This window comes from Strix uralensis, chromosome 1 (assembly GCF_047716275.1).
Source record: "Strix uralensis isolate ZFMK-TIS-50842 chromosome 1, bStrUra1, whole genome shotgun sequence".
Lineage (NCBI taxonomy): Eukaryota > Metazoa > Chordata > Aves > Strigiformes > Strigidae > Strix > Strix uralensis.
The window spans coordinates 53148198-53170385 of record NC_133972.1 but is presented as its reverse complement, the minus strand read 5'-3'; the positions used below and the strand labels follow the sequence as shown (position 1 = coordinate 53170385).

The 22188-nt window shown below is 43.4% G+C and overlaps 1 protein-coding gene across 1 annotated transcript; it reads left to right on the top strand.

The window, feature by feature from the left end:
- Nucleotides 1-866: 866 nt before the first annotated feature.
- On the top strand, nt 867-21333 carry LOC141947042 (uncharacterized). Its single transcript, XM_074878116.1, has 5 exons — nt 867-1091; nt 1233-1437; nt 9106-9644; nt 10964-11030; nt 15868-21333. The coding sequence occupies exons 1-5, from the start codon at nt 867-869 to the stop codon at nt 17385-17387; spliced, it is 2556 nt and encodes an 851-aa protein (XP_074734217.1). The 3' UTR covers nt 17388-21333.
- Nucleotides 21334-22188: the final 855 nt, after the last annotated feature.

Genomic DNA, 22188 nt, shown 5'->3' with positions numbered 1-22188 from the left:
CCGTCACAAAGCCGTACCCTTGCCCGCAGCCGCACGGCTGATTGAAGGTCGGAGTCGGTCCTCCGCTTCGGTTTGTGCTGCGGCTGTAGGTAGCCGCAGAGCAAACGACAGCTGCCGATCGTGGGTGTCTTTGCTGCAGGTTCCCGACGATCAAAGTGAGAACCAAGAAATCCAAACTACCAGTAACTTCTCCTGACCGCCTGGAATTTTCTTTCTACACTGCGTCGCGCGCGTGTACTTTATTCCTGTTGTTTTGGGGTCTTCTTTTATTCATTTATTTATTTTCAGGGGAAATAAAACCACTCGGAATGAAAGCCAACCTTTTAAGGCGTGTACATATCCCCGCCGGGCGCCCTGGGCCAACACTTACCGCGAAGAAACGCGGGCGGCCCCGGCGGGAGAGCGGGGGCCCGGCGGGAGCCGCGGGCAGCCCCCTCCTCCGCCCCGGGCAGCCGGGAGGGGCTGGAGGAGCGAAGGAGTTAAAGGGAGGCGCTTGGGAAATCTGATGCTAACGAAGCCCCAGGAATGTTGCACATTTCCATTCCCCTCCAGCCTTGGGAGGAGGTCAGTCCCCGCTGCGGACAGCCCCTCCGAGGAGCCCAGTCCTGAGGCCGCACTTGCTCCGGGCGCTGCCCCGCACCTTCCCGCAGGTTACGCCGGGAGACGCCGGGGAGGGACAGGGGGTGGCGTGAGAAGATTTTTTCCCCGGGTTTGGGATGCTCTGGCGGGACCCGCAGAAACCGACGGGGAGCGGGGTGGGGGTGCTCCCGGCTCCGCGCAGCCCGGGCTGGGGTGGAAGGAGCGGCGGGCTCGGGCCGCTCCCCTGACCCGCCGCGGCCTCTCTTCTCTTGCAGGCGCGGCCGGAGATGCCGGGGAGACGGCTGTGGTGGGCGCGCTGCTGGCTCGGCGTCTGCCTCTCGCTGCTGGGCGCAGGGGGCGGCCCCGCCGAGCCCTGCCGCGGCCCCCCCTGCGCCGGCGGCGGCGAGGCGGCCCCCCCGCCCTGCCGCGGGGCCCGCTGCGGCGGCAGGGCCGGCCGCCCGGCGCGCTCCTTCCTCCACACCGCCACGCCGCTGCGGCCGCCGCAGGGCAAGGCGCCGCCCGCCGCCCCCCACGCCGCCCCGCCGCCCCGCCCGCCGGCCGGCAGCGCCCCGCGCCCCGCCGCCGGGGGCGCCGCGCCCGAGGCCTGCCCCGGCGGGGCCTGCGCCGCCAACGGCACCCGCCGCGACTGCCAGGGCCTGGAGTGCCGGCTGCCGCCCCGCCTGCGGCCGCGGCCCCGCGGCCCGGCCCGCGCCGCCCCCGCCGAGGGCTGCCCCGAGCCCGCCCTGCTGCGCGCCGCCGACAGAGCCGCCCAGTTCGCGGGGGACGACTTCGCCCACGCCGCCCCCGAGCTGGGCGGCGGCGCCCTGGGGGTGCAGCTCGCCTGCGACGTCAAGCCAGGTGCGGGGCGCCCGGAGGGGGCCGGGGGGGCGGGACGAGCGCGGCCCCCAGCCCCGGGGCGGCGGGCGCCGGGGCCGCGGCTCTGCCCGCTGCCGCTGCTCGGCGCCGCGCCGAGGGACGCCGTCGCGGGGTGCCGGCTCTCCGCATGCCCGGCCGGAGGGCGCGGAGCCGAGGGGCTTGAGCGCCTCAGGGGGCCCGGCCCCGAGGGCGCCCGCGCGGGAGCACCCGAGCGCCTCGTTTGGGGAGAGTGAGGAGGCAGATCCGGCCCTGGGCTGCCCCGTGCGTGGGGAGCTGCCGGCCCCGCTGCCCCGTCTCTTCTCCCCTTCATCTGCCCTCCCCACACAGGGGCGGTGGAGGGACCCACAGCAGACGAAACATGGCAAAACCCTTTTTAGTGCTGTTTTTAAACGAGTGTAAGACCTCTAACTCTCTCTCTCTTCACAGTCTGGTATTTCTGGGGTTTTTAATTTATAGCAGCGTCATACAAGGCTTCAGTGGCATGTGTGTTCCACACCCAGGATGAACGGACGGGTGCCATTGGTAAGAAACTCACTGCTGCTGACAAATTGTCTTGCTGTAATAGCCAGCAAAAAAAAAAAAAAAAAGGAATTGCAGAACATCTCTTACTGCACATCATTCAGAGCACTTGTCTGTCAATCGACGAGAGCCCAGCTCTGGTCAATTCTGTATCCCCATAGGAAGCCAGGTATTTCCATGGTATGTCCGTGGTTTTACTCACCAGTCAGCAGAAGGTGTTAGACAGTTGCCTGGGATATGTGGATTTACCCACATGAAGAGCACCAGCAGATACATTAATGACCATAAAGCAGTTTGGATTCTGGTTTAATGCCTTATCTGAAATATATAAAATGTATGAAGAAGGGTGATTTATTTTCTTCCCCACTGATGTTAAAAGCTAATGGAAAGCATGAAGAAGGTCGTTTAAACTTTGTCACATCTGTGGCTAATCTGAGGGCTGTGGCTGCTTCAGACACCAGGGCACATGCCAAGCCTCCTTACCGAGGTCTGCTTAGTGAAGTGACATCTCCAAAGCAGCCTCCAGCACTTAGTGGTGATTCCAGTCCCAGGGCTAAGGTTTAACGTGCGCCCCCCTGCCCCCCCCCCAGTGCTTAGTGCAGTGACACTGTCTACTTTCATCTTGCCTGATACTGCTCCCAGGTGCCTTACCTCAGTATGCTCCGTGATCAAAGGCAGACGGAAAACAGAAGTCACTATGGTTAGCTGCCTTTTTCTCTGCTTCTCTGCATATTCTTTGTATTATTATAACTGCTATGCTTCCCTTTTGCAAAGGGACTCAGGATATTTGCATTTTCTTTGTCCTTACCAAAATCCATCTATGTAGTACAACTCCTGGCAAATAGTAAGGGCATTTTACATGGTCAGAAAAGACGTAATATTTCTTGGATGGTGCTGAAAGCAGACATGCTGTTATCTCCATGAAGGTCTTACAAAGAGCAGCTAGCTCAACATGACCTCTTTCTCCAAACATCCTCTTATTCTTTGGCCATCTTTAGAGGACCTGGATCAGACTGTGCTGCCCAGTCTCCAGTACCGTCAGCACTTCCAGCTAACATGGTGAGTTTCATGCACCTCTCCTCTAGGCCTTAGGGTTAGGTCCTCTGTCCCCTCTGGCATGGGTCAGAGGAAAACAGAATAAGGGAAATTAAAGCAAAAGGGTTGGAAAGTGAAGATGCTAGGGATTTTGCAGATTCGATGCAGAGTTCACTGTACTCTTTCAATTTTATGCTCTTTGCAGGCCTGGTGCTGGGTGAAGCCTGGGAGGAACAGAAGTGTGGTTAGGAGTTGCCCTTAACAAAATCCTTGAATGCATCAAGAATGGATTATACCTTATGGCCAGTGGCAGTCATGGATTTGTGCTTCATCTCCTTCCCGTGGCAGAGAGAAGCACCCTCTATGTTGGAGGGAAAGCTGTGTACAGCACTGCCCACTAAACTGTGTAATCCCAGGAAGGCACTGTCAGCATGGAAGCACACAGTGAGCAAACCTGTGATAACACAGGAGCTTCTACGTGTGAGAGAGAGTTTTCAGATGGGGACAACTGCACCCTCAGAAGTTCTCCCCTCTCACTTTTTTTGCCTCGTGGCCAGTGAGTGATAGTGGTTGGCACCAGCCCACAGCGAGGCCCACTGCAGCAATCATGGTGGCAGTTGGTGTGGATGCTGTAGACATACTTCTGTCCGGACTGGACAGAGGACATACATACATGTTTTGCCCGTTCCAAAGACTGGACCCAGGCCTTCACAAGGCAGCTTTCTCTCCTAGGAGTGGAAGAATAGCATACTGGATTCATCAACATCTAGCAGAAATTCCATATTCTTGGCGTCAAGAACGAAAAAATAAGCCATGTTGACAGTCTTTGGTTTGCTTCAAGTCAGTGGACAGGCAAGCATCCAGGATTCTGCTCTGCCTACAACCTCTTAACATGCTCTGCATTTGCCCAAGACCACCTTTTGAACACAGGTCAGTGGGTTTTCTGCACTAGTGCAGAGAATACCTTGTCCAATCATGATTCTGCATAGCAATTCCAGCATGGCTTGTCTACTAGAACAGAACAGCAAAAGGTGATAATCAGACATCTGCTTAGGGGAAATGCATTTACGGTTGGGAGAGCTGCTACTCGAACAGCATGGAGCAAACACGACAGGGCAAATGTCGGTAAGGATCATGAAGAGCATCCTGCAGGTCTAGTCTTCTAAATAGCCCTGCTAGGGGAGACAGAGCTCACTGAAGAGCTGTGCTCAGCCTGTATGGTGGAGATGGTGGGTTTCCTGCTATGAACTTTTCGTGGATAAATCTCATTAGGCAGGTGTGGCAGGAGTCTGTCTTACAGATGTAACTTCTTGGAGAGGAACCAGATTCAGGGAGAACTGCCTGTGGTGGTCAGTAGCGTGTGAGGACCAGCAAGAGTCCCTCTGAGGGAAGTCTAGGGGCCTCTTGAGTGCAGCAGCGACAGGCTTAGACGAGCTCTAGGAGTCTCTGCGGTTAGTCAGAGTGCAGAGTTGCCTCTGGTACTCACAGTGGCTGCTGTGTGTTCCCAGTCCTCTTTGCAGAGTCTTCTGAGATGAGGCTGCTCCATGTGCTCAGCACATGACTTAAGTAAGCAGGTGGCAAAGAAAACGCCTCGGTATATTTTCCCCTGTGTAAAGTACATCTTTTGCGTGACTTCAGGGTGATGTCTATACGTTTTAGGGATGGCGCAGGTGTATGCATCCAACCCAGGCAATCATACATTTATTTTAGCCTCCAGGAACTTGTCACACAGTTGGAAAGAACAGAAGTTTATGACAGATTATATGCCACCTCTGCATCCTCACCCATCCTCCTAATCCTTCCTCAGTTAACTTCCCAAAGAGGAAGTTTCTCTGGCAGCCATGTGCAATGAATTAATCTTGGGGATTTCTAGTGTTTTTAGATCAAAGATAAAGGTACGGTTAGTTCCTGGTGGAAGAAAGAAACAGAAGGCTGGCTGGCCCTGCAGTTTAACATCTAAGGTGCTATAGCTGCAAACAGGAAACCATCTATTCAAGAAGAAACAGGTCAGTGACTGTTCCTGTCTTTCTGTTGTTTTTAGGGGAACATTTCTGTCTGGTTACCATGTCAGCAGGTCACTCTGAGGCCAGCTGCATGGGGTGTTTCTTTGCCATTGCCCTCAGACAGTGGGGGAGCTGGAATATGCTGCCTAGGTGACCCTACGGCCATTTTTCTGGCATACATGGGTGGAGACCTGATGGCTCTGTGACAGTGCATGAGTAGATTTGCAGTGATTCTTCAGTCACTATGAGAGACCTCCCCTCCAGTTTACCTGTCTGAGAAGGCTTTATTTTGGTGACCAGAATAATCTTTTTTCAACCTGCTGTGTAGCCCCATTTGTGTGAGGTGGAGTCTACTTGAATGCTTGCTGAAGACGATGCCTGATACCAGCCCTCCAAGATACAGATGATTCCCAGCACTGTGTCTGTGTTTGCGGGCTCACCTGCATGAGGCAGGTAACTGTTACTGTCCACCAGCTGCCTGCCAGAACCAGCACAGCCCTTCAGCAGGAATCAGACAAACATCATCAGCTTTTCAGCTAGTATCACCAGCACCACAGCTACTATCTGGAAAGCTCCTGCCAACTGCAGCTGAACCACTGCTTCTGTTGGCTGGGTGAAGATGCTGGAGTGCAGCCTTTTACTCCCTTTTCAAATCAGATGAGCCCATTCTTCTGCAAGATTGTCACTGTTAGCTCTCGGCAGCACTGTGAGTATGCCTTACTTCAGATGAAAGACTGTCATCCCGAAAGACGGAATGCACAGGACCTGTTTTTGTTGTCTTACCATTTTGTATTCCTCTGTGTTTCTCTCTTCACTCATTAATTGCCATTAAATCCTTAATTTTTCCTATCAGACCCATCTTTCTGTTGTTTTCTTTTGGGCAGACTTCTCTGCAGCTGCAAACACCTGCATTTGGGCAAAATAACGTGCAACTGTCATACCTCATACCTGCCAAACCTGGTGAAGAAGGTTGTAGGTTCTTATGCTGTTGCTATCTGTGCACTGAGCAGTTCCTGCAGCCCCCTGCTCTCATCTCCTGTGGTTACCAGGAGTGACTGGCACCATCAGATGGCCCTGTGCTCTCCAGTCCCAATCAGGATCTTGCCTTCCCTTCCCCACAGTAAGATAACTGCCTGCTTTTAGCCTGTGCCCCTTGTGCAGTGGCAGATTGTGCCTGAGGGCTACCTTGTCCATGCAGTGTGCCCTCAGGGTGACGTGTCCTTTCCAGGCATACTAGGGAAGTGTAGCAGAGGTTCGTATGTGATACTGTGTTTGCCCCATGGATTGATCCTGGGAGCATGGAGCAAATGTCTGCAAAACAGACCTTGCCATGGCTGTGTGTGGTATGCATGTGCAAGGAAAGTAATATTGCATCTGCGGTCATGGGAACATCTGAACGTTTCTAGTGGGTGTACCTGTTTGATGTTTGGGCAATGCGAAAAGGTACTTAAGCGGGATTGCTGTATCTGCTAATGTGTAAACATCACTTGCAGTGGAATTCTTTTCATAATTTTAGACGTCTGTGATAGAGACATCCTCATCTGATGTGTTCACTGTGCCTTACCTTTATATAGTTAATGGAGAGAAACAAGGCCACTTTTAGGGCACTCTGCATCTGAGCTATTTTAGATTTGTCCTTCAGAATTCTTTTGGCAGCAAGATATCCCTTCTGCTAATTGAATGTAGTTTATTTTCGGTAGAGTCGTCTCTTGTGGAAAAGCTTTATTACGCTCTCTGTTGCTCTGGCATGGTGAACTGCCAGTAGCACTGACAACTGTGCAGTGAAGGGCCTCCGGTACCGGTAAGTATAAGTTCAGTGATAGTACTGCAAAATGGATAAAAATGAGAGGAAAAAAACCAGTCACAAAGGATTTTTTAGGCCTCATATTCTCACCAGCTGAGCTTTAGACAGCCAAAAGGAGCAAAGCTAAATTGACTGACTGGAATGTAGCTCTTTGTAACAAAGTTCTGTAAGGCGGTTTAGGGCAGAGATAATGGAAAGCAGGTCCATCATGTGAGCAAGCTTCACTGCAATCAGTACTTAAAATCATAACCAGCAAGTCAGTTACTAGTAAGACAATGCTCCTTAAGTATTTGCTTAAAAATAAGTTCTACTTTATGTCTCTTATTGAATCAGGGCTTTAGTTAACCTTTCTTTGCTCTAATAGTTTTACTTGCATGTGTGAGAAAAGCCGAGATTGCCAGGATGGGAAGAGCCCAATAACCGTCTTAGAAAAGTCTGTATTCTCCCCATCTATAAATTTGTGATGGCTGGAATAATTCAAAATGTTATTCTTACTGGTCTCTGAATATCAGCCACTGAGAACTGGAGGAAAAGTGGTTTTGAAAAAAAGTGGTTTGGTAATACATCCTTGGCTATAGGGTTCATTCTTTTGCAGTTCCCCAGAGGCAGTTCCCTGGGCTGACTTTTAAGTGGTGCAGTTGGACTTTCCCATACCTCTGTGAAGGTTATTTCTTTTTTCCTTTTTTAGTGAGAAAGAGGGTCAAAAGGCCTAGAAAGGGGGCGTTTAATGCTGTTACTTTTATTACTATTTGTTCCTTACAAACCTGGATTTGTTAACATTTCAAGCTTAAAGTCAAGATCATCTGAAGTTCTTGACAAAGGCAGACATGTACACAGCTCATTTGACAGTAAATGCAATGGCTGTTAGTACTATGTAGCAGTCTTCTAGGGGAATGCATTTAGAGTTTAGGTTTTCTGGTATTACAAGAATATTGTGCTCACTATTTATTACACTTATTTTTATTGATAACTGTATTGCAGTACTAGCATGGAGCCCTGTTCTCACATGTGATCCCAGCATGTAAGAAATCATATTAATGCAGGGCAAGAGGAGGAGGTCCCTCTCAGAAAACTTACAGGGAGACGATTAAGTGACAGTAGTCAACATGGTAGCCAGAGCCTCAACATGCCAGCTTTCAGCAGCAATTTTTCTAGGTATATATGTTTAATTTGGCCAGGTAAGGCCCACCCCTTTTCCTTACAGACTTTCCATCTGCTTTGAAGATGTAACTCTTACTGGTACGTGTTTGCACTGTGTTGTCACTTGTACAGCCAAAATACTTGGCAAAGATCTGAGCTCTTCTGCCTGTATTCTCGGTTGTAAGCCAGACTTCTGAGAGCAAAAGTTGTGTGAAAAGGAATTTGTTAATGTCTTTCCAGCCTGAAGCACAAATGGAGCCCGTGTAGGTTGATGAAAAATCTTGATGGACAATCACATTGTGCTTGTAACTGTCCTTGCTGCCCTTTTGTAAACCTTTCGAGTTCTGTGCTCTTTTTTGAGATGGAGAACTAGGACTGCATGCTGTATTAAAGATGCTCTATTGGTTAATATAATGTCATAATGATACATTATCTTTTGCTATGTATTCCTCTTCTAATTACTCCTCGCATTTTATTCGCCCTTTTGACCTCTGTAGGGCACTGAACTGATGATTACATGGCTCTGTAGCCCAACACCTATGTCTAGATATTTTACCTGAAGATTGTTTGCAAGGGGTAATAATAATCTACAAGTACATTTGATATAAAAAAGTTAGATTTTTCTTTTTTTTAATTCAGTGGGTGCCTTATTTCACCTTTATCTCCTTCGAGTTTCTTTTTGCGATTTTATTGCTGCTGCTCAGTATCATAGACTCCTTTTGCAGCTCTTTGCTATTGACCCTTACTTTTAACTACGCTTAATAGCTTAGTATTCTCAGCAAGTTTTATCACCTCATTTTATCACCTCTACAGTGAAAATTGACCATTTACTCTTTACTGTATTTGAACACGGACCTAGGGATGATTAATATGTTATTGAATCCCAGTGATGATTAATTTATGCCCTGAAGCATGGGGCTTGATTACGACTTTTTTAATGTCTACAACTATAAATGTTGCTTATGAAATGGAAGACCTTATGATCCCATGAAGGGGCTACAAAGATAGTAAAGAAAATGGTCTTACAGTCATGACTTGAATTTAGTGAGACTTTTCATTAACTTACTAAATTTGAATGCCTTTGAAGAGATAATACAGCAAGCTGGAAAATTACTTTTCTTGGACAGTAATCAATCATTTGTATTTCAGGAGAAAATGAAGTTCCATCTGAAGATGCCCTAATACTACAGTTGCACCTTGCAAAAGGGCATGAAAAATTTACTGAAATGCTAAAAAGCCAACAGCAGATCATTGTCGATTTGCAGCAAAAACTTGCTGAACAGCAGCACATACTGGTTAGCCAGCAACGGGAGATTCTTGAACAGCAAAGAAAAATGTATGAGCAAATGGATCTGATCAAAGTCCAGTATGGTATGCTTTTTGATACGGTGAAACAAATGTCATTTCAGAGTTTGCAAGAAGATATTCAAAATTATTTTGAAAGTCATCTTCAGGGACTTCAGAACCAGGTCAGAAATCATCTCCAGAAGTCATACTCTGTGCATAAAGTAGAAGTGGATGCAAAAGTGATTAATGTTGGGGAGTCTTTGCTGGACTGTGGCCTTTGTGAAAGTGATGAATTTTGCAATTTCCAAAAGACACCTTCACAATGTGAAAAATGCACATTGTGTCCTGCTGGTTTTTTCCAAATGGCCGAGTGTTCTGCAAACTCTGATCGGATTTGCCAGGTGAAATATAATTTTGTATCTTTCAGTTACTGTTTATGAAGTATTCTGTTGGACGTGCTGGGGTAACATTCTGGAAATAACTGCTTGGAGAGCTAGAGACATCCAGTTTGAAGCATGTGCTTTACTGAATGGCACCTCAAAGTCTGCCTGAAGTTTTTTGTGGGTTTTATCTTTACTGCTCTAAATGGGACACTAGTTTGTGCCTGTTGGGTGTGATGCTTTCCCAAACCTGACAGCTGGCAGGACTTTGATTCCTTTCATGATGTAAGGAAAAGACATCCTAAAACATGTATACTTATGCATGCTAAACTTGTTTATTTAATTCCAGTCCACTCTACAGAACTACTAGACATCTCTGAAAAGCAGAGGAAAGCTTTACTAAGCAAAACTAGGGCTCAGGTATTTATTTATAAGTTTGGAAACAAAAGTTGTCAGTTAAAACAAATGTAAGAACTAGTTCCAGCTTAAACATAACATACAAACGTATAATAATATAGAACATGAATGCTTTTATTGTTAAATACATTTTATTATAAAATACATTTTATTATACAATACAAAACCAGCATGTAAGCAAAATAAGATGGTTCTTTGGTCACTTTTTCTCTCGTTTCGAAGTCCTAAGGTATCATGGGGAACTTGATATTTAAAGCAGTGCCTTGTTTGCCAAGTGTTGTCCCCAATTCTTAGCCTGACATGAGCCCAAATGGCTGGTGACCTAAGCCCAAGATACTGAGAAGAGAACCTGAAAGAGTCTATCCAGTTCCCTTTCTGCTAGTCTCCGTTTTCTTTAATGCTAGTATTTAAATGAAAATGTAGCCTGTTACTCTTGTCCCTCTGCCTGCTGTAGGGTGAAAGGAAGGCTTGTTGACAGGAAATACTACTTTATCATTTACCTTCCTTGTGTGTTTTTCAGTTAGCACCTTCCTCCCAGACTAAATGTCTTTAGTAGCGTTTTCTAACACTGTCTCAATTGTTACAATGTCTATAAGATCAATCGAGTGATGCATCGCTCTCAGGGATGTGGTACTGTCTTACAGATCATGCATCATAACAAGCGTTAGTTGTACAACCAATCTATTTAGCTTGTCATCTGCACACTACTAGCTTTCTGTGGACACCATGCAGTCTTTTTGGATACCTTGTTAAAACAGGTGAAAACCCAAAACAAGTTGTCTTGCTCCAACATACTTATGAGATCAGCCCTTTCTCCATCCCCACATATGTCTTTTACTGGCAGATGGGTGTCACAGAACTTGAAGAAGTGCCAGCTTTAAGTTGTTGCATTAAAGTGTTTCAATGATTCTTGTCGTTTGCAGGATAGAGATGAATGCACTGAATCCCCAAGCATTTGTGGTGAGAGGATAAAATGCCTGAATACTCCGGGTAAGTTATATTCTCTGATAATTAAAGAATGAAGATAATTAGATCTTCAGGAACAGGCCAAGGAGATAGATAAGGACTCAGGCCTGTATGTTTGTGAGTAATGACATGCTCAACTTGCTGGAATCAAAGGGGTTGAAAAGCACTCAGCTGTAAGCTGATAGCAGTTCTTCTGGACAGTGGGCTGTTTAGAGCATAATATCCACTAGGAGCACTGGATGGTCCCATTTACCTTATTTTTATGGGGTTTTATATGCTTTGGTTTTAATTTTCACTTTTGACCTGACTTTCTTGTTTATGCTGGTGCAAATGGGGTCAAAAAGGTATTATTCCTAATATGGAGAAAAATATTTGTCATTTTCCTTCTGCTGCGCTGAGGTGGGTATTTGATTTGATCTAATGAAGGTTCTTATAAGGTCTTCCTCCATCAGTCTTATTCTCCTTTAGCAAACTATTGTCAAATACTGAGGAACAATCAACAGTTTCAATCACTTGTGGGGGCTTGGAGCAATTTTTCAGACATTTAAGAACAAATTTGACTGGAGTTCTGCACTGCAGACTTCACCTTCATTGCTTCTCATGGCAGTCAGACACAAAAGAGCAAATTCATAGACATACTGAGGAAATTATATCTAGGTACTAGGTTTCTTTCTATTTATCTAATTTTTGGTCAGCCAATAAAACTCAAAAGGAACTCTGTGATCAAATAGAGCATTTCAGCAGTGTCACCTCCCAATCAAATAGCCAAGGGAGGGCTTCATTAGGTTTTATGTTTTTCCTCCTCTAGACTTCTTACTTGTAAAAAGAGGGTGGCCCCTCTCTGAGGGGCAAGGGCTGTTTTCAGCTGATTATGAGTGATTTTTTACGATTCTTGCCCCGCCACTGGTGGAGAAAAAAGTGGGAGGGAATTAATCCTAGGGAAGGGTTAAAAGAGGACATGAGCTCACTTATATTGTCCTTATTTCCTTTGGACAGGAACTGTGGTGGGTTGGATGGTATTACTACAAACACCACAGGAAACTGGAAATGTCTAGAAGAAGAGAGCACTTGGTGTTGCCTTATGTGGCAAATGCTGTAGAGGAGGTACCATCAGTCTTACAAAAGAAGAGGCAAGACACTTTCAGACAGTGGTGGGCAGTTAGAGGCAAGACAGCTGATGGCACAGAATTTGAGACAAAGCATTGATAAGGTGTAAGGCTTTATCTCTTCTTTAGTAAGAGACTGGGTTTGGTTGCGTTGGTGGTTTTGTGGAATGAAGCCCACAAGGCCCCAGCCCTAGGAAAGGAGAGCCACCAAGGTGGTAGTCATTTGGTGTTGCTCTAGTCTGTGCCTTGGAGGAGGGAAGGCTGTAGGGAATTTACCCAATGGGTTCTTTGGGTGGGGGGACCCAGACCAAGAATGGGTCTATACAATTGATGAAGGAAAGTAAGTGAGGGCAAAATACTGCCAAGAAACAGACAGATAGTGGTGGTGTGTCAGACCACAGAAAAGCAGTAGCGATGTATTTGAAAGGAAGGGACTCTTCCCTTGATTACTCCTCTCTCAGTTTTAATGGTGGCTTGTAAAGATGTGAAAGTAACTATTTCTCATCACCTGGATCAGGAATCAATGTCCTGTCAATGTCATTCCTGTCTGTCATGGAAGATGGAGTATTCTTTTTACATTTTGTTAGAGAGGACTGCTACTTTCAGCCTGTCTGTTCATGATAGCTCATTATCTTACACAAGTGCAATTAACTTGTCAAAAGGGAAGCTGAAACTGAATGTCTGTTTTGGGTAATGTAGGGAGGATGGGGATGTGATCTGACATATGAGTTCCAGATGTTGTATGTGGTTTCTTGAGCTGCACGCAAACGTTGTTGCATCTGTAGCAACTCCTGTTCACTGTACACTGTGAAAGGAGACAGAGCAAATGACAATAAAGAAGCATGCAACTAGGAGCCTCTCTTTCTTCACCCTTCCACTTTCCTCTACATCATACCTTCTTCCCCTGCTGCTTTTTCTTGCTTTTATCTGGGATGAGAGTTGTTAGGTTATTTGATTAAAGACTAGGCATCAAGGAGCAGTGACAGTTGGAGGTACCTAATCAGCGAAAGTGGAGTCTAGTGCATCATTTTCTTCTTAGACAGTCACAGGAGAGTGGTCCGGCTGTTGTCTTTGGTGTGAATCCACCAAGCAGAGTCAACCAAAAGCACTCTCCCCAGAATGCCATGCAAGTTAAAGAGGACTTAGTGTAAACTTGCTGTGGGATGCAGGGGAAAGAGGAACAAGAACCGAGACAGATAGCCCCAGTCGGGGCTATTAGCTGTGTTGATTTGTGATGATCCAAATTTGACATAGAGGGTTTAAAGAGTGATGGATTCCCATACTTAATCTGCTCGAATGTCGCATTTGCATCAGGCAGTTATGAGTAGTAACAGCAGAAAAATATATGCATGGCTTACTCTTAATTGCCTTGCATTTGCCTGGCCTCCATGAATGGCGAGGGCTAGTAAGCGTGCTGCAAAGATACTCGATTTCACAAAACCAGCTTGAGTACAGCTGGGCTGCTCAGTGTTAAACCAGGTGCAGCAGTGCCCAGAGCAGGAGCCAGGAAAAGATGGGAGAGGTTGTCAGGCAGTAAAGAGAAGTAGGAAGCAGTCACAGCATGCTGCTGTGCTGACTTTCTGATGTTTGGATATCATTTACTGCTTGACGTCTTCTGGGCAAAGGGTAGAATGCTGCTCTTGCTACTGTCCACAGTATAAAACAGCCTGCATGTTGCTTTGAAGTCACCTAGTTGGAGTACATGCAGGGGGAACACCTGCAGCAGATGTAACCAATGAAAGACTAGACAGCAAATTGGTGAGAGTAGTCACCATATGTATTTGTAAAATTTCATATTTACAAAAATCCTTAAATATGCATTAAAATATTTTTAAGAAGCAAATAGCATAAAAAGTATTTCTAGGCACTACTGCAGATCTCTGATATGTCAACCAGCTGTATTTGTGTACTCAATAGCAGTTCATCTAGTATTTCTCAGTCATGGGGGAGCCATTGATATGAGTAGAACTGGTTAAGAAGTGTCATGTGAGCAATTACACCATTGTTAAAACTGATTTCAAAAGGAAAGTTTGGGATTTTTTTTCTGTATTCCTTCTAGAATGTTCTTAGTTGAAAAAATGTGATTTTATTTGTTTGGCTTTTGTTTCTTGTTAAAAAAAAAAAAAGGCCAGACACTTTCGGGGGAACAAAATGTTACCTTTGTCTTGACTTTTTTCAAGTGGAAAAATCTCACTGTTCTGTGGCGAGCTCTTTTGAGAAAAAGATATCTGGTCCCAGAAAGAATGTTCTCTCATCATAAATTGTATAGTTCTACATATCAGTGTTAGTGGAGAGTCATCACTTAAGTGAATGAAACATAAATAGACAAAGAGATATGAGGGTGAATATATGAAGCCTGTATAATTTAACACAGCGTCTGGTGTTCTCTGCTGAATGATGTAGTATCAGAAGTGAATTTTAGCCAATATTCTGACCTCCCTTGTGGGCCAGGTGCATGTGTACTGCTCTGTCTTGCAGTTTGCAGTATGTGTGGCGTGCTTTTCTGCCTGCATCAGCAGTCTGCATAACCAGTTCCACCCTGGGGTTAGCAGTGGAGAAAAATGGCTTGTTGGGGTCCATATCAAATGCTTGTAGTCTCAGGCTCATAGCAAATCCCAGCCTAGATACAGCAGCTGTCCAGCTGATGAATAAAGCAAATGTATGACACAGTATTTAGATAGTAAAGGGTATTTGAGAAAAGCTATAAGAAAGATGTTTATTGAGTTTTGATTATGGTGGTAAAAAGCAGAAGCGAGTGCATTAGTGATTAAGCTTTGAGGCACAAACTGTAAGTGTTTATTCTTTAGGGTGCCTCAAATCTTGTGTGTTGATTTAGATCCTGAAGGCTCCGTGCACAAAGGTTTTGGGCACCGGTCGCTCCAGCTGGAGGTGTTGGCAGCTGGTGGTGCTCTTGGAAAATTGCCATAGAAAATTACAGGCTGTTTTTAAAACCTGCTCTCTGGGTGTGCATTCTTTGATCCACTGAGGTCATGGTGTACCATTTAACAGCACAAAATTGCTTTATGTCAAATAAAGTAATTTCAAATGGCAGCTCTAGATATTCTCTTTACTGTTTACAGCAGTGTTTTATTTTAACTTTAGACTATCACAACCACTGCTGCCCTGTGGCTTAGAGCAGTGGGTTTCCACCTTTCACATGTGTGGACTACTGCATAATGATTTTAAGCCTGCTGTTTAGAATTTTCTTTCTTCTACTTGTCTCTTGCAGGTTCTTTAAAAGCTATACACAGAATGCCTGGGGTCCATGTGACTTGGGTTGAAAAGTACTGCTTTAGCAATTACAGCTACAGCAGTGATACCCCATAACATGGCTGGGCAGACAGTGCACATTTCTCCTTGTATAGTGGAACTCTCCCTTAGCTGAAAATATCTTTGCTGCTCAATGCACCAGTTAGTCACCATGCCTTTTACCTCAGGGAAGGGAGAGAATGTCTTTGGAGCAATATCATTGTATCTGATCCATTACAGGTTTTGGTTAGAATTGCCCCTATGTAGCTCCTTTCCCACTCTAAACCACTGGACTCGGCTTGGACAAGGTGAGTTATGCCTAATATTTCCTCTGTTTGCTGTCAAGGTTCCTTTAATAGCACAAAGTGATCTAACATCGTAATTATCTTCTGTTTTCTCCCTTATGATTAGATATGTTATCAAAGATATTTGATATGTGGAGCTGTAGAGTTATTTTTAGTATTGTAAAGGTATGATGATAAAAGTTGTCCGTTTCCTGTGAACAGGTGGTTTCCGATGCCTTGGAATTGCTGAGAAAGATGCAGCTTTGGGAGTGTGTGGAGAGGAGTATTTCTTTAATAAGGAGATGCAGGAATGCCAAGCATGTTTAAAATGTGAAGATGGAATGGTGGCCATGCCTTGTTCCACTGTCAGTGATACAGTTTGTTCGGCAACTAGTGAAAACAAGCTCTCAGAGTCTTGGGCTGCAAACATCATTCTACCCTCTGTAAAGTCTGGCACCTCTCAGGTCTACTCTGGCTTGAACTTGAAGATAAAGGGAAAGCTTCCCTGTGAAATCCTATCTGTTGAAGATAACAGCCTGGTGTTCAGGCAGCATGGTTTGTTGTGGACTGACCTGAATTTTGCAGTAAAGCACAACTGCAGGAATTTTTTGCAACTTTCCTTAAAGCTTAATGGCAGTGAGGAAGGCTATGAACTGAGCGGTGTTCGCATTGAACAGCCAGAAGGAAAGTATTTCCAGAGCACTAGTTTAAGCAGTGCTGCTGAAGTGGAGCCCAGCCAAACTCTTTCTGTGTATTTGAGGAGCCCAAATCAATTCTGCAATCAAAGTAAAGACTTAAATATTTATGATCTTAATACCCCACTCAGTTTGTTTTGGTTGTCCCACGACACAGGTGCTGTGGCACTCAGTGCCCAGATGTCAACAGCAATGCATTACCAAACCAACTATCGACCTACCTTTAAAATAATTTCTGTTTCCGACCCTTACATGCTAAGTTTATCTCATGATGGCAGAGCGATAAAGTTCACTGAAACTGGTGTTGTCAAATTTGTGTTCCACCAAGCACTGTATTCCATGGGTCATACGTGTGTCCGGGAGGGCTTCTCCTTAATTTCCTATATCAATAGGAATGGTACCAACAGAGAATTAATGAGTGTATTTAAATCTGGGGTAAATTACAGAGACACATCGATATCTGCTTCCTGGGCCACAAAAGTTGGTACTGGAGATCTGATTAGCTTTGAGATACTCTCTCCTGCACAGTGTAATGTTCGGTATTTTGGAGATAGTTCTGGAATTAGTATGTTTAGTCTCATCTGGATCCCTTCAGCAGTTTCTAGTGCCTTGTCAGCCACAGTTTCTGTTACAGGTCTGCCCACTGGAGCCGTGAGAAACAAATTACTGGATTTCACCCAGGTCTCATCCAATGAGAAAGAGATACAGCTGGTTTCTTCTGGACAACTTGCTCAGAAGTATTTCATTTTTACTGAAAAGGGAGTTGCCAGCCTTGCATTTAACTTAAAGCTAATCCACTCATGCAGTGTGCTCAAAATGACTCTCAATCGGTTGACCATGGATCACATGCAACCCACAGCAATTGCTCAGCAGATTGGAGGTCAGATGCCAGAGGGAAGCATATGGACCAGTGTGTCCCTCCGTGCATCTTTTGAAGTACATAATGGAACACTGATATCAGTTTCTCTTGACTGTGTGCGTGGAAGGATCAATCAGATCACTCATGAACATGGAACCAGTATATCTATTTTATGGATTTCCTCTTAATTTCTGTACAGTGAAGTTAGCACAGAATTGGGATTTAAATTGCATTTGGGTTCTACTCTGATTCTATACATATTTGACACCTTACACTGTGTTGACATGAGCAGATTGTCCCACCAAAATGCTTTCAATTTTAGGAATATTTAAATATAATCTTAATTGAATGGTCAGTATTTAAAGAAAACAGAGCTTTGTTTCAAGATTTTACTTCTGTTAACATCTTCAGGCAGGGAAACCTTGAATTCAGATCAAACTCTTATTTTTTCATAAAGCAGTCTCTTAAAATTAATTATTTCTGGACCACAAAAAATTGCAGGTGATGTTAAGTACATACCTTTTAGCACTGCAACCAAAAGCAGCACAGCCAAATAATGGAAACCTGCTTTCAGTTTCTTCACTGCAACAGGCTAATAACAAGACTAAATGCACTTTGAGGCTAATTTTGCTACATCTTATAAAATGTTGTGCTTTCTGTAAATGGAGGGAACATGCCTCAAACTCGAGATGATAATATGATAACACTGGAGTATACAGGCTTAATATTATAGAAATGGACATGGGGTCAAAAGTAGAACATTATTTTTACAACAGAAACATTGGAACTAATGGCTGTTCTAATTTCATTTGGAAATAATCTGCATTTAAGTAATTTGGGAAGGCTTTTTGCCATTTTTAGTTTTGCCAGTGAAAAGTTGCAGGATGAGAAGGAAGGAAGTCTATTCTAAAAAGTAAGAGTATGTAGGAGATAAAGAGTATTAAAAGAATGTCTTGAAAATGAGACTTTTGAAAATAAAAAAGTTTTCACTTTCTTATAAATGACAAAATATTTTTCTGACCAAAAAGGAACACCATTCACAAGCATATTTATTTTGCTGAACAGGTACTTAGTATAAAAAGGTTGGGTTTTTTTTTGTAAAATCACTCAGTTAATTCAAAGAAATGGTATATTTAGTGGCACTGATTTTTGTCTTCCTCCAACCATCCATCCAACTGTCCATCAAACTATTCTTTTTCTAATCTATGTAGAGTGTTTTCTCTCATTTTCTCCTTTCTCCACAAAACTGCTTCACTCTCTCATTTCTTTTGTTAGGAGTAAATGGCATGCCCTGTCATGTAGCTCAACTCTTTCCATCCTTCTTTCACCATCCCTACTAAAGAATAGATGTATGTATGTCACATACGTAATTATAGAAGAGGGACATTAATAATGCACTTGCAGGCTGCCTTACATCAACCTTACTGAAGGAAGGAATATTATGCATGAATAACTTTAGTGTTGATATCTGCCTCAGTATGTATATCCAAAATAGATGTAGTTTCCTGTGCTCCTCCCCTGTTTTGGAGTTTGTCACACTGTTTTTGCTGTACAGTCTCCTCCTATAATTTTCCGTAAAAGAATGAACCCAAGTGCAAGACCTGTATCTGGTCGTTCTGTTCTTACTTGTCACTTTTTAACTGTGTCCTTAACACCTGCGGTTTTCTTCCATTCATCTTTTTATTTTCAAGTGTATACCCAAAGATGCGGGCTTTGGACAAATTACTCTCCTGCTCCAAATAGAGAACAGTAGTTTTTCTTGCTTTTAGCTGCAAAGTCTAAGCAGTCCATCACAAGATACCTCACTGGGCATTGTGTTGAAGCCAGCATAAGTATGCAAACCACAGTAAGTTCAATCCTGGTGTTCCCAAAGTCTGTGACAGAGGTCTCAGTGCCTGTGTGTAGCCAGGCTCTCATTCGTTCTTGCAAGGTCATAAAGAAGGATGAATTACAGCTAAGGCCAAACATGTTCAACATTTGCAAAATACTGTTATTGTTACAGAGGATATTTTGTAGTGGTAGAGAAAGACTTCTGGTATGAGAGGATGTGTATTTGTTATGTACAGAAGAGCTGCATTACCTAGGAGCAGAGCAGTTTTTCTGGGTACTTCACTCGAAGTCTACTGAGACTGAACAAAGATGAAATGCCACAGGAGTTAAAATTTTCTGATACATCCATCCGCTTTCTTTAGAAGGATGCACGTGATGTAAGATGAGCTCTTCAGAGAGCAGACCTGGGTATTTCTAAGGTAAGACTTCAGGGGAAGACAATGTTAGAGAAGGTTTGAAATGATACACTTATGGATTTGTTTTAGAGGAAGTTAAGAAAAGCCAGTTTCTCACAAGCATAACTCGCTTATTTTCTTTTGGTGTTTTGCATTATGCAGTCGTGTTAAAGGCAGCTGCTCCCCAGTATAATGACAACTTAAGAGTCATTCTAGGTTTAAACCTGTGTAGCAAACGTCAGAATCTGATATTAGACATAATCTGGTACATCTTTAGCAAAGTGTAGATGTTACTTGAATGCAATAAGCATTTGTCTATATATAACATATAGCAAATCCTATGGCATGATATGTATGAGTATGCTTTATTTGAGTGAGATTGTGGTATCAATTGCTTGAATATGGAAGGGATTGATGCTGAAATCCTATGTTATGCACACAGTGGTGGTACTTGCATTTAAACGCACCATTATGAAAGGATGCAGGAACTACCAGGGAAGTACAAGTGAACATTATTACAGCTAAGACAGGTTTTGCAGTTTGAATTCTTCAATGTAGTAAATTTTCTCAGAGGATTCTGGGAGGAGTGGCCCTAATTGCCCTTAAATTCAGAGTAGATTTTTAGCTGCATAATGAAAAATGCAGTATATTATACCCATCTGGTGGTGGTAATGCATCTAATACTGTTTTGCTAATGTTATCTATGATAAGGTACTCACATGATGAAAAAAAAAGTCTTATTAAATATGTAGTATTAATTGCAACTTACAGCAAGCTTAGCTTTATTTCAAGCAAGAAAAGACTGATAATTTAAGCCTCTTTTGCACCTCTCGGGGGGAAGAAAAAAAAGCCTGAATCCATAGTTCGGGTCACTCACTGACTGGTTATAGTAACATGAATTTGGAGTGAGTGTGTTGGAATCAGTGTGGATTTATGATAGTCTAATTAATGGCATAGTATGTAGCCTTTGCATCTATGAAAATGATATCTATTGCCTCATACCATGCAATATTAAGTGGTGCACTATGATCCTAAATAAGAGAAAGTTCAAGAGGAATCAGACAATGTACAATGAATGCTAATTTTATGGCACTTATCCCATTTGCTGTGATAAATTGCATGTTTTATTGACAGGTATATCTTATGAGTTATATTTACAACTTCTGAACTTTTTAATTCTCTTTTCATATGTTTTTTTTTTCTATTAGTAGCACAATATAATACTGTGAAGTATGGAATTAATTTAAAAATTTTGCATCTTTTGATACCACATTCATGAATATGGTTAAAATAGCTATAGACAGTCTCTCCAATCCTTTCTGCCAGAGAGCATTTCCAGTGGAGGTATTCATAAAGTAATAGAGCAAGTACGAGGCTGTCAGAATCTCTAGCTGTACAGAAAGAGTTTAAATTAATACATCCAGGAAGGCAGGTGGTTATGTCACTTATGTTATGCAGATAATGGGCAACAGGTTGTTATAGAAAACTTGATCATTACAGGAGGAAAATAATTTAGGTGTATAGTGCTGCTTATACAAGAGGAAAAAGGATTTGGCTTAAAAAAACATGCATTGTTTTGTATTGTGAAACATTTTGCAGGTTCTAAGATTTTACCTGAATATATTTTATTACCAATACAAATTTTTATGCTTTCTATGAAGTCAAAACTGGGCAGAATATGTTAAGTCTATTTTAATATTGTGGATGCTTCCTCTGTTCTGTGGTCTCTGCAGATTGCAGTACACTGTGAAAACTACGCTAGTTTCAAGTGGTGCTTTTTTATTAAATTTCCTACTGTGAAATATTACTTTGTTTTAAAAATACTGTTTAGACACTTGCCTCTGTTAATATTATATTGTAATATGTTTTAAGAGTACTTTACTGAAATAAATAAAACAGTAAGGCTTCATTGGTGTTTTTGTTTTGTTCTGAGGAAGACTAATTGCGGCTATTGAGATTTTTACCAGTGACACTTTTGGGCCCAGGATTTCACAGATGTTATCTGAATTGGCTACCTGTGTTTGCTGAAGTGGCACTAAATAAGAACAGTAGTAGTACACGTTTTTAGAGAGCATCTAGTCTACCTGTGTTCTGTTCCCACTGTTGTAAAGGTAGATTTGGGAAGATGAAAATTGTATTTGATGCTACTGTACTGATAAATACTTGTGTCAAAAGAGCAGTACAGTTTACCTTGGTCATTGCTACCACCCTAGCAATACAGAGAAGAACAATGAGAATGCATTTTTTTAAAAGAAGAAATTTGTCCTGCCTTGGTGCTTCATACACTCTCTGTCTTATGTGGAAGTTTTGACTGTTGTGGGGGGGTCCTGATCAGAGCTTTGCAGTAGCACAGCTATGCTTTTGTCAGGGTCTGTGCAAGTTAAAGCTCATGTGTTCTCAGTAGAGACTCTTTACGATTATTTGAAATTATACAACGGTTTATTCTTTTTGGAGATGTTATTGTTTATTAGATCTGAATGAAAGAGAGGTGCTGCCAGATGACCTCCGTTTAGAAATAATTTTGAAACATTTTCCTAAAAATACACCTGATTTGAGACTAAATTGGTATTTATTTCAGCCTTTTGCATTAAAAGTAAAAATTAAAATAAAAATTTTACATTATGTGTTTTTCACCAATTGCATTTGTACAGATTTGAAGGGCTCCAAGAAATAATTCCTGCAAGAAGGGGATTACAGACATCATTAACATAGCCTAAATTAGCCAGGGATGAAATTCAGAAGGGAGGAGAAAAGAAGTATTTGT